This window comes from Aythya marila (genome assembly GCF_965140915.1).
Source record: "Aythya marila genome assembly, chromosome: 12".
In the NCBI taxonomy this organism is placed as follows: domain Eukaryota; kingdom Metazoa; phylum Chordata; class Aves; order Anseriformes; family Anatidae; genus Aythya; species Aythya marila.
The window spans coordinates 17,276,785-17,288,873 of record NC_139053.1 but is presented as its reverse complement, the minus strand read 5'-3'; the positions used below and the strand labels follow the sequence as shown (position 1 = coordinate 17,288,873).

General features: G+C 40.7%; 1 protein-coding gene across 1 annotated transcript in view; it reads right to left on the bottom strand.

Annotated features, from left to right (window-relative positions):
• The window catches only part of CDH13 (cadherin 13), a 489,121-nt gene extending 480,668 nt beyond the window's left edge, over nt 1-8,453 (bottom strand). The window contains exon 1 of the mRNA XM_082770306.1: nt 8,335-8,453. Within this exon, the coding sequence (XP_082626432.1) occupies nt 8,335-8,379 (45 nt within the window). The 5' untranslated portion in view covers nt 8,380-8,453. The remainder of the gene's footprint in view (nt 1-8,334) is intronic.
• Between the last annotated feature and the right edge of the window lie 3,636 nt (nt 8,454-12,089).

Here is a 12,089-nt window from a genome sequence, read left to right as displayed (position 1 = left end):
CCATTTCAGAATAATGTTCCTGTTGTAACTCAGCATTTATTTTAGGGAAGCAAGGATAAATTCATTATTATTTGCAGGGTGTACAGATATAACAGTAATAGAAGCCATGTAAGCTTCCCAATATGAACACGGTAGAAATGCACGTGGCATCAATACTAACCATCCCTCACCTCGATGACACAAAGCAGGGTGATGCAATCAATCCACGTCTGCTGAAGACCTGCTCCTGTGCTAGCGTGCACAACAGTGTTTTGTTATGGCAAACTCAGAAAAGTCAAGTCAAGAGATGGGCACAACCAGGAGTCGTTCCCACATGACACATTTCATGCTTTATTCGCAGCAACCTTATCACTGTTCCCTGTAGCATGTCATATCTGAAATCATCATCTAAAATGCTGTGTGCCAGATTGCAATAATCAGCATCCCTGCTGCACAGAATGCTGCACTTCTGCTCTGATAACCAAACTGCACAGAGCCAACAACTAGGAAAAACTAGTGATGACATTTAAAGCTGGAAATCATATTCTGCTTAATCATTTCTAAATGAGACCTTTTAATTAAAATAAATAAGAAGAAAATAATAATTCAAAAAATAGAAGCAAATGTCAGACCCTTATCTATTTCAGAACAGTAGCGTAAATGGGTTTAAAAAGCTGTGCTTCCCAGTACTGCTGGGCTCTAAGGACCATCCTTACATCTTCGTCCCACGGAATAATATCTCCTGCAGTGATATTACCATGTATTAAGAAAAAGTGACTGAGCATGGGTCTAACTAATTTGGTATTCAGATCAGAGTTCTATATTAGTAAATTAGCAGGGTTATCGATATTCATAAGGCAGGATTTATAGAGTTCATAGTCCAGTTAGTTCAATGAGATCATGAATTATGAAAACACAAGACATTTTCAAAAAGAATAAAGCCACTTAGCCTGACACCAAATACAACCATCAGGTAGCAGGGTAATAGAAATATCCAGAAGTTGAATCTGATTTTCATGTATTGTTCTATTTTAATTTCATTCTCATTTGTCTTTGCCCACAGTTTTTTCATGTTGCATTTCACCTGGATAAGAATGGTAGATAACATCCATGCCTTCCTGGCACTTGTAAGGCCAGTTATCTTATCTTGGCTGAAGGTCAAGCTGAACACCTTTTAATTTGACCAGTTATCTAACTACTGGACAGCTCAGGCCCACAGCTGAAATACCCATTCTTGCCACGTAGCATGGTTGGAGTTGCTCAGCTTCCTCTGACAGAGCTCAGAAACAATGGGTTTAATGGGGAGGGAAATGCCCATCCAATTCTAATGGCTAATTCCATTTCCTTTCACTTAGAGAGCAAGGTACCAGATGCTCTGGATTTCCTGCTTTGTTAACTGCAGAGCAGCGTTACCTGCAGCTCTCACATTTTGATATAGATGTTTGTTGTTCGATAAAACGTGGCTCCCCAGGGGAAACATAGGGCTGTCTCTAGAGAAGTGTGTAAGTACCTTATTTGGCAGTAGAGGAACTCAAAGCCAGCAAACTTGTCGGGAAAAATGAAAGATTTTTGGAATACTGGTCCTAGGATTTTCGGTTGCCCAAGCAATTAACAAAAATTGGTTCAAAGTCAAAATGCATCTATTACATTTTAAAGATCACCTTAAGTTAAGAAAACTATAACAGTCTGAAGAAGGGACCACTCTATGTGATTTTCTCCCATCCTTGTACACCATCTGTAAAAGCTATCGATCATATTCCTAACTCACGCATGCTGAGCTAATTTCCTAGTGGATCCAAATGAATTAACAGTAGCTAATTTCTGCCTTTGTACACTGACTATAATGAAAGCCAACGGCATTTATTCAACTCCAAATGGGTTCAAAATCCCCCACATTTGACTCTACTCAGAGAGACTCTTCCTTTAAGATGCTTTGAACAGAAACCCTTCTTAAAATTCCAAGTTATGCCAAGACGATGAAAAGAAATTGATTGTCTATAAAGCAGATGAGCCAATTATCAGGGTGCTAAGTATGTTCTAAAATACCTTTTGCTCCACAGTGATTGAAACAAAACTCAATGCACTAACAACGATTTGGTAGTTGTTAGTGCATTATTGTTAGTGCATCCTTGCCAACTTTGCACTGGAGCAGATAAGGAGCACCCACACTTGTTGTCAGGGGGCGAAACAATGGGTAACCTTTAACAATAATCTTCAGGACAGAAGTAATAAGAGATGGAAAAAAGCTTACAGGCATATTCGTTTGCTGATGGGCATCTCTCACATCCTAAAGTGAAGATGTAGACCTGCAACTTGCTCCATCTTCATGCATATTTCTTTGCATGTAGCCACATTAAAAGTGCTGTGACAGCTTAATGGCCTAGAACCTGTGGTTTTCAGCATTTTAAGTCCTTGTTACACACAAGGTCCATCTGCAGTGACTACTGATTTGCCAAAAATTTCTTCAAACTCCTAGAAACACACTTTGTCCGTACTGTTGTTAGCACATAACTTTCAAACACACAAATTATTTACTCTTCATGAGATACCAGACTGCAAAGTCCTTGGGAATTAAATAAATGCTAGCTTTTGGAAACGTTTATTGCTGCTACCAACAAGGAATTAAACATTAGTTGTTCACAGCAAGAGAACAAAAGAGGCTAGACTGAAAGAGATAGCTACTGTTAGTTTTTGTTTTGTTTGTTAGTTTTTCTTTAAGTCACAGTTTTGAGAGTAGAACCTTTATCAGAAGAAGTCTGAGGAACCTTAGATGAGAAAAAACGATGAGTTCCAGAGGGCTGTATATTGACACCCAATTTTGAGATGCTTCAAAAGCTTGAAGGTGGGTGTTCAACTCCCTAGAAACCGGGCTGCTTAAAGATACCAAGACACATCCATACATGGATGTTCATAGATATCTGAAGTTATTTAAATATCTGAATCAGCTTTTCCAAGTGGTTAGAGATACTGATAGACTGCTGTGTGCTGAGAAGATTCACTCCATCCCTCTTTTAATAGCTCATATTTATTTTAGCCTGTTCTTAGAACTGTTTTAACCAGCTCCATCAAACCAAATCTTAAATTTTTTCTTCCTTTTTTTTTTTTTTTTTTTTTTTTTTTTAAGCCAAGCAAATTAATGGTGCAAACAATAGTTGAATATTGAATACTGAATAAGTTAGCAATGGAATGAGTCCCCTATATACAAAACAGTAAGGTTTTTAAAGAATCAGATTCTTCCATTTGACAGAGAATACAGTCCACATCACGAGTCAACACTAAAACAAGCAGTAGGCAAATTTCCAAGACTTTTGAATAATGAAACAGTGGTTAATAAAGCAAGCCTTATTTTTCACTCCTCTTTGGCTTTTAATATCCTACTGATTTGTATACACTAACACTGTTCTAGCTGCAGGCCATACAAAGTGACACAAAAACACAGTCTCCCAGCTGGGCTGGTCCCATTTGTATGGTGATTAGGAACCCACAAATATCATCCAGAGCTAACAGGGAAGATCTGTTGGCCACCTAGGTCTTCTGAGGACGTTATCTTTCTCTGTCTCTCCTCCCCAGCAGACATGGTAGATTGTCTTTTTGTCCACACAGAAGAAAGACTACTGGTTAGACTACTAGTGATACACACACAAAAAGTATATTTGATGTTAGCATCTGTCAAAGAAGGAATGAAGAAGTGATTTCCATGAAACCAGTGAAGCCGCAGCACCATCCACTAGCCCCATGTTTCTGCCTGAGGTCCCAAACAGAGCCCCCTCCTCCCCAAAGGCTTAAAGGCCAAACCCACACCCAGTACACGGGTACAAACCAGCAGCTAGAGGCAAGAGATGCGGCTCCAAGCAGCGATGCAGGAAGAGCATAACACTAACAGCTGTTATGTAGCTTGCCTTCACATACTAAAAGAATGGAGAGAGCCTACTTAACTAGCCAATAGCAGGAAGAAAATGAAAGACAGAACATCTCTTCTTGAATATTTGCCACTGTTACTATCTACATAGATCTAACAGCTCCTGTTGCTCTGGTCTATTGAGCTGTCTTTTAGAAATGCTCCTTTCTTACTTGGCAAGTTACTAAGAATAAAGTCAACATGCCCCGACGGATTATAGCACAAGTATGTTATATAAAGTAGAATAACCTTTTTCAGTTTTTGATTATCAGAAAGAGAAACCAGGTCCCAACATTTTGCTCGAGCAACCTCAGGAGCAGAGAAATAGTAGCTCAGGTAGTACACAAAAAAAGTAAGTTTAACTGCAATGCTGTAACTCACAGCATTTTCATGACTAGTTTCCACTCACCTATTACATCAAATCCCCCTTGCTTAGCAGTAAAGAGTCTGGTCAGGTCCTGTGTAAGAATGTCTTTAAAAGGTTAGAGCTGTTGCCTAACATCAGACTAATTCACCAGGGGCCAAGCTTCCCTTCAAGGCAATATTTGACAAATAGTACAGCAGGACTGCTGGAATGGTTCTGTGTTTTGGGAGACACCATCTTTTGAATGAGGTATGCAAGAGGAAGATGTTTGACTACATAGCCAAAAAAAAAAAAAAAAAGGCCCTGACGCTGTCAGGAGTAAGTGTGAGCCTGCTCACAAAATGCTCATCAGTACAAATAATTCTACACAGTAATTGGCAATGAAGTTTCTCTAACATTTTTAAAGCATCTTTTTAAAAGCTCAGGTATAGCACAAGGACTATAGGACTCTTTCCCTCTAGAATTCTGAGATTATAATCCTATTTAAACTAAACAAGCACCAACAAGATACAACAGGGAAAGTCTGGTCAGAATTTGAGCATAGTAATTAATGTTGTTTAAACAGACTTTGTGAGCAAGACTTTTTTTTTTCCCCCCCTGAAGCTGATAAATTTCTTTTGCTTTTAGCACATTGGTGTTGACTTTCAAGCTGTACATGGAGCCCTCTTCTGGAGAAATTTGAAAAAATAAAAGCTTTAGGATACAGCAATGTGGTCTGTGCATTTGTGGAGAGTTTTAGGACTAATTGTCCCTATTTGCTATAAAGATGAGCTTGTAAAATTTATACACTTTGTCCAATTCACTTAGTTCTAGCCCAATAGAACATGACAGTTACTATTAAGGCTATGAAAAATTATTTTTTCCTCATCTTGTGTGCTTTATTTAAAAAAAATTATCTCGGATTCATCTGCCTGCATGTAATGCATAACATACAGTAGCAAACCTGTGAACAACTTTTGTTTTAGAATATTTGTGTACGTGGGCCTTAAAAACCATCCTTTGGGGAAAACAAAAAACCCTCTGACTCGATAGATTTAGAAATCTGTAGGTATTTACTGCTTAGTGTACATTTTATAGTGAACTGCACAAGCTACCAGAGTACACTCAGTTTTTATTGTCAACTTCAGATCAATAAAGCTGCATATTATAGATACGCTTTCTAGTTTTAAAGGTGATCATGAATTAAAGGGTTCCTTGAAACATATCTTATTCAGCTACTCCAAGTAATGTTCAGTTTTCCTCTTGGTGAAAACAGGATAAATGGTAGTAGTGTAGACTAGGTCTTTGCAAAAGGAAAAAAACATTTATCACCCACCTGTTTAGTACAACTTTTAATCAACAAAGCAGCCCACTAAATGTTTGAACAAAAAAGTGATTCCCCATTAATATCCTCATCCTTTTAATGCTTCAAAAGATTTTTTCCTATATTTAATAAATTCAGTTGAATTAAATGTAGACTAAGAACACACAAACTAGAAGTTACCAGTTTTATAAATATCTTTCAATTATAATACCTTTCATTTATTTCAGTTCATGCTCTCAGTCTCAACAATTTGAGACTTTTTCTATACTCTAAACTTTGCTATCATTACTTTGAAATGAAGTTCTTCCTATCCTCTACTTCCACAGAAAGTATTACATTACTAGATTGCTACTGCTTAGAAATCATTTTATCAAAATTGAGCTTTGCTGGTTCCACTAGCATTGTATTATAGGAGACATTATTGCTACTGCTGAGGAAGGAGAAAAAAAAAAAAAAAAAAAAAAAACTCATGAAAAATCCCAAAATGTGTTACAACCACTACACAGCCAGATGGCTGCATTTGTTTAATATGTTGTTTCTCACATTCTTCTGTTTACTTTTCCTGTCACATGAAAGTTGTGCATGTGATGTGTCAAAGAGAAAAGCTGAGCAGCGTTTCAGTAATTCCCCTTTTTCATTCCCTAGAATGCCATCAACTTCAGTTCATACTTTAACCTGTCAATACTCAACATCCTCACTCCTGAAGACGGATGTATGAATGCTTGCTTATTACAACTCTAATTCATTTACTCTTAGACACAGTACATAAAGTAATCCTGGAGGTGTGTTAAATCACCAGACACAGACGTTGCTAGATAAAGTTATGTATGCTAGTAAAGAAGCGGGGTGCCGTTTAAACAGAAATGCAGAGCTATGCCAAAGTACCACAAGCTCATCCCTGCTGTGTGCTCGGACTTGCCTCAGCCTGGGAAGAGAAGAAATGCTGAAGTATTGCTAAAAGTTGTCAATGAAGCATGCAGTTATGCTGTTTCCAGAATCAGGTGGGGTGGGGGTGATTCTGCTATGAGGTTTAACAGGCCTTAGAAGTCTGCTACAGAAAATGGGCTAAAGAAAAGGGACTGGAGTCACAGAGAATGCCAAGCAAACTGCAGTTCATCAGATGGCAGGTCTCGAGCCCAGGGGCACCAGCTCGGTCTATCCGCCTGTTGCCTCTACCCGCTCTCCCCCTAGCTCCCTGAGCATTGCCTCCCACTGGCAGCTGTGCCAGCTCAGGCTGGATCTCAGCCCACTTTGACAACTTCTCTGCTGCAGAAGCCCCGTGGACACCCTAGCCTGTCCAAGAGGCACTCTGCCCTGCCTGGAGCCAGACAGCAGGGCTGGCGAGCTGCCTACTGGGGAGCCCCCTGCAAGCCCACATAGCCCCAGCTGCTGGGGACACCCCGCAAGGGACACCATATACATCCCCTGCACCTCAAACACACCCTTCGTCAGTGCTTGCAGGCACCATGCCTATGGCCCAGATCAGTAGCTTTCATTTATTATATTTCTCTAAAGGAGGAAGTTGCCCTGAACCCTCCCAAATGCCTGTGTGCTTGCTCACAAGTCCCCAGCCACCAAGTCTCCTGTCCTGCAACTTCAGCCACCCCATTAATGCTTCTCCCCTTTATCAGGTTCAGTCAGGACACAAATATCCCAGCCTTGACCCACAGCATGTACGTGTTAGTTCACATGACTGCTGCTTACACTCTTGGTGTGTCTCCTGTCAGCAGTAAAGCTCTCCCAACGGTCAGCCCTCACCATTTTCCTTATCCTCCTATTTGGAAAATGAAACTAAATTCTTTCCAGAGATTGCAGTCACACAAACACAAGTGCACAGACTCAGCGTCCCAAGCACTAGTTTGGCTCTAAAACCTACCAACCCCCTAAGGGTTAACAAAACCACTCAATCACAAGTCAAAAAGGAATTAACTTTTATCTCTACTCAGCGCACAGGATGCCAGTGCTACCGCCACTAAATGCAAGAGTTTTCAAAGCTCCTAAAACAAAAGAAAGAAAGATGCATTTGTGCTGGACAACAAAGGATTCTCAAACCTCCCCGGAGCTTCTAAAAAGTAAACCTTGAAACAGCAGCAAGAGGAAAAGGGAGCAAACAGAAGGTATAGAGAAGTCAAAGCCCAGCGAGTCCCTTTGCTTTGACAGACAGCGGCAGCAGGGCTTTAGCAGCTCCGTGTTTTCAAGGCTGGGTGTTTTTTCCTCTGCTTTCTGGCAGAGGGGGATCTATTACATTTAATAAGAGAAAGGCTACATAGCAAGTCACTAACCGAGTATTACACATCTATCAGGAGAGAGTACGGAGAAGGGAGCCTTTTGCAAGGTCTGATTTTATTTTTCCTCCGCATTTCCCCCTCCCGTTTTTAAAAAGCAATAAATAATGTGAGCTGCCTATAACAGCCTATATGCCTACTACCCGGCAAAAGCCACAGAGGAAAAAGGCAAATCAAAGTTGCAGCATTTGATACGACAGAAAATATTGCTGCTGCAGCTGCTACTGAGACACTTGAAAGATTCCTCCCCTCCCTCCCCCCCGAAAGGAAACAAAAAAATGCTATATATCAGACAGCAAATTTGTTGTAATTGTAAATCAGGGAACTATGAGATTCTACATTCCTAGCAACTGGCTTGCAGCAGAGATCTTGCATCTTTCAACAGTAATTCAAGCAATGTATAATTACTCAGAAATCAGACCTGAATTACAAATACTTCCAAATCCAAATGCACAAGAGAAGGAATATGAAAGAAAGCAAGTGGAAAAAAATACACATTTCTTACCTGGGACAGCAGAAAAGACAGAGTAAGTTGAGTTTTGTGCTGCATTTTGCCAGACTAGAAGGTACCAGAGGCTTTTTCATTCATGCACTCGGCTGCACTGAGCATATTTTCACTGTGAAACAGCCTTTGAGAAGAGACTCTGCCTTGAGAGCCAGCCAACTTCCCAAATAGATCAGCAGCATCATCACTAAAGCATTGGATAGAGTCTGATGACCAGAACCAATGGCTTTACAAGGATGATTTCTTCACAAAGCATCCCCATTTTGCATCACACATATTGGGCAAGCACCTCTCACAAACACAGCACCTTTAGAAAGCATTTTGCTTTGGTGTATGTGTGCTTAGTTTCAGTCTAACAAATCACGCCTTACAGATCTCAATAGTATTTTCCTTTTTAGAGAATCAAATTGCACAGAGAAAAATAAGAGCAACTCAGAGCACCACTGCCAAGACATTCTCTTTATTAAAATGTTAATAAGGTGTATTTTATTTTCAAGAAATCAAAAAAAAAAAAAAAAAAAAAAAAAAAAACACTGCAGTTTTAGTTACTTCCAAGCCTCAGAAGAACATAGTGAATTTTTTCAGTGCAGCAGAAATACAGATTATATTTTCTGTTTTCCCCTCAATCTCACAAATCACAATGAATACATCAATTCTAGCCTGCAGAAAAAAAATCCATCATAAGGCAATAGATTTTTATTAACTGCTCAGGTAATTGCAGAACTGGCTTTTGATTCAATGAACTTGAATCTAGGACAAAGTTTCTAAGGTGCATAACCTTCAATGACAAAAAACTTTTCTTGTCTGGACCTGGTGTTTCAAGAACCTGCTTTTTCTGGATTGGTTGTGTTGCAACCAAGCAAGTAGCACCAGGCAGATAGACCAAAGATTGAGAACAAATTCCCCACACACTCTGCATTTCCAGCTCCACCTCTCCTGCCACTCCCCATTATCAGAACAATCCTATTCTTTTTTGACTTGTTTTCTTGCAGTCACCAGGGTTATTTAGCAGTCCCCTTTCCTCATCTTCAGCAGGCTCTCAAGTCTCATCTCTGTTGACTGCCACTTTTCCCTTACTTGCTCATCAGGCAGAGCCGTCTGCCACGATGCTCTGCTCTGCCCCACCACAGGTGACTACTGAACCGGTGAAGATGAGCAGAGACATGGGGAGCAGAAGGCAGGTAGCCAGATGGGAAGGGGTATGCATTCAAAGAAGCTGCCAAACACTTTGAGTTCCTCAGCATCAGCAGGAGCTTCCTGCAGTGAATAACGTGGTTTGATAGCTTCCAAAACTGCTGCTAGTCTACTGCTTGCAGCTCACGTCTTTCACTTATGGACTAGACAAAAACCAAAAGGAAAATACTGTCTTTTACATCTAGACCCTCATATACAACAAACACTTTGCTCCAGTACCTTTAGTCATACCTAAGGATCAATTAATACTCAAAACAGATCACAATTAAAACCGAACTTAGCAGGAATTACTGTTAGCAGTTATAACACTCTATATAACTTCAAAAGGTTCATCACATACACATTAAAAAAAAAAAAAAAAATCCATCCCTTTTTTCATTAAGAGCTTTTTTTTTTTTTTTTTCTCCAGACGGCTAAAGAAAAAATCGTACAGATCTTTAGGATTAAAAAAATATAAATAAGTGACCAATCATCTCCCATAGCTCCTTCAAAGTCTCAGCTTTCCCCAAATTGTAAATCCCAGCCTCAAGGGAAGCACCCTGTAATTTTCTGAAGGTTGTGGGGTCTATACAGGGCACAGCCTGCAGAGGGCCACACCAGCAGTACCATTGCACACCACACAGCCCATATGGGAGCAGTGGGATTTGGACAATGCCTTAAACCCCATAAACTGGGGTCACACAGCTGAGTGAGTTTCCAGATCAACCAGAAGTAGGTGGTGACTGAGTGGAACAAAAGCGTACCTACATCCTGTTACACAGGAAAAAGGACTCATTTAAAAAATAATAATGGGGGAAAAAAAAAAAAAAAAAAAAAAAGAATTAAGCCATGAGGTAGATAATTCGTTCCAAGATAAAAACCTGCAGTAACACAGGATTTGAGCTGATAGTAACATTTAATTTCCACATAAGGTACCTCACAGACAAAGGGCCACCCTCTGAAGGGGGACAAGAGGGGAATTGCAGGCCTGAGCCCTTCCCACAGTGCTCCAGCCCTAAGGAGCCATGCTGGACCCATCACCTTCCTCCTCAGAGGGGTGGGCCAGCACAGCAGCCATGTTGTGTGACTCTGGGCAGAGCCTCACACCCTGAGGGACCTGGCCATAGCCTCCAGCCCTCAGCCCAAATACCAAAGGAACCACACACTGTACCTTTGTAGCCCCAAAACAGCAAATATCCTTTACCAACATAAATAATAATAATAATAATTCATTAACCTCTTACCTCCAGTTCCACTCAGTTTGTTCTCCAGCCGCAGTCTGAAACCTCTACCTCCTGCCTTTTCCCCTCTCCTCGCTACCCCCGGAGAAATGATTAACTACTTCTGGAGGGGCAATTAATCTCCCTCAGTAGTTAACTTTTCACAGGCTGCTGCCAACCCCAACGGGGCAGGTGTGTAAGGCAGCAGCATCTTTCTCCAGGGCTCAACTATGCAGGGCTTAGCCACTTTTGGGGAAAGACCCCTAGAGCAGCGCTGGTGTGAGGTGAAATCCAGCACGGGGTGGTCCTGGGTGATGAGAGGGTGCAGGTGGGGGTTATTAGGGGCCTCTAGCCCCCCAGAATCAGCCCTTGAGGGCCAGGGCAAGGGTTTGGCCCACTGCAGGTGGACTCACAGCAGAAGCAGGATGATCTTGACTAATTCTCATTAGATTATTAATGAAAAGCTGGTGGGTTATAAATTAGAAAGTAAGAGGTGCTTTCTTGCTTTTTTTCTAAGCCTTAGAAAACAGGAGGGGGTTCAAAACCTTCATAATATTTCTGTTGAGTGCCCTAGAAGGCAAGGATACTGATAATAGAGCAGAAAGTTTGCTTTCTAATTTATTTTTTTTTTTTTCTTTATAATGCGTGTCCTATTTTATAAGAAAAAGGTTGATAAAATGTTTATGGATTAATTGGGAGGAATGTGGGGAGAAGGAAGAAGGCAGCATAGGGTTTAGGGCATGGTCAGAGTACAGGCTCTAGGGTTCAGCTTATTCCTTCTTAGGACAAGCAGTGCTTGTTGTGCCTGCTGTCTGCTGATGTAAATTGTGAGGTAATTTTAAGAAATAGCTGAAATGGGTTTTGGTTTGTGAGAGAAGCAAGTTCTTGCTAAGTCATTTTTGATCCAAGCCTAAATTAACTGATAGATGTAATGTGCTCTTCAGTCTTTATATATAAGATGGCATCCTTTTCACTTATAAAATCTTAAGCTGTATAACACCTCAGGTCACTTTTCTTTCCATAATATACTCTGGCAGTAGAGGCCAATGCTGAGCTGGGACTACTATGAACAGTACTAATTGCCGGCAACGCATTAGGTGTTGCCAGAGATAGACCCATTAGTGGATGAGGGAAGGACTCTATGGAGTGGTATACCTCCATGCTGCCAGAAATACCTTTTGACCTTCAGAAGATTTGTCCTTGTTCCAGTTTGTACATCCCGAGGGTTGGCTGCCACGAATCTATCAGAACAGTTTAAGTTTAATTTTGTGTTAATGTGAGTCACATAAGAAACCTGGATGTAGGAGAGAGGGACTAATTTCCTCTGCCATAGCTCTGGTAATCTATATACTTCTGGCTTCC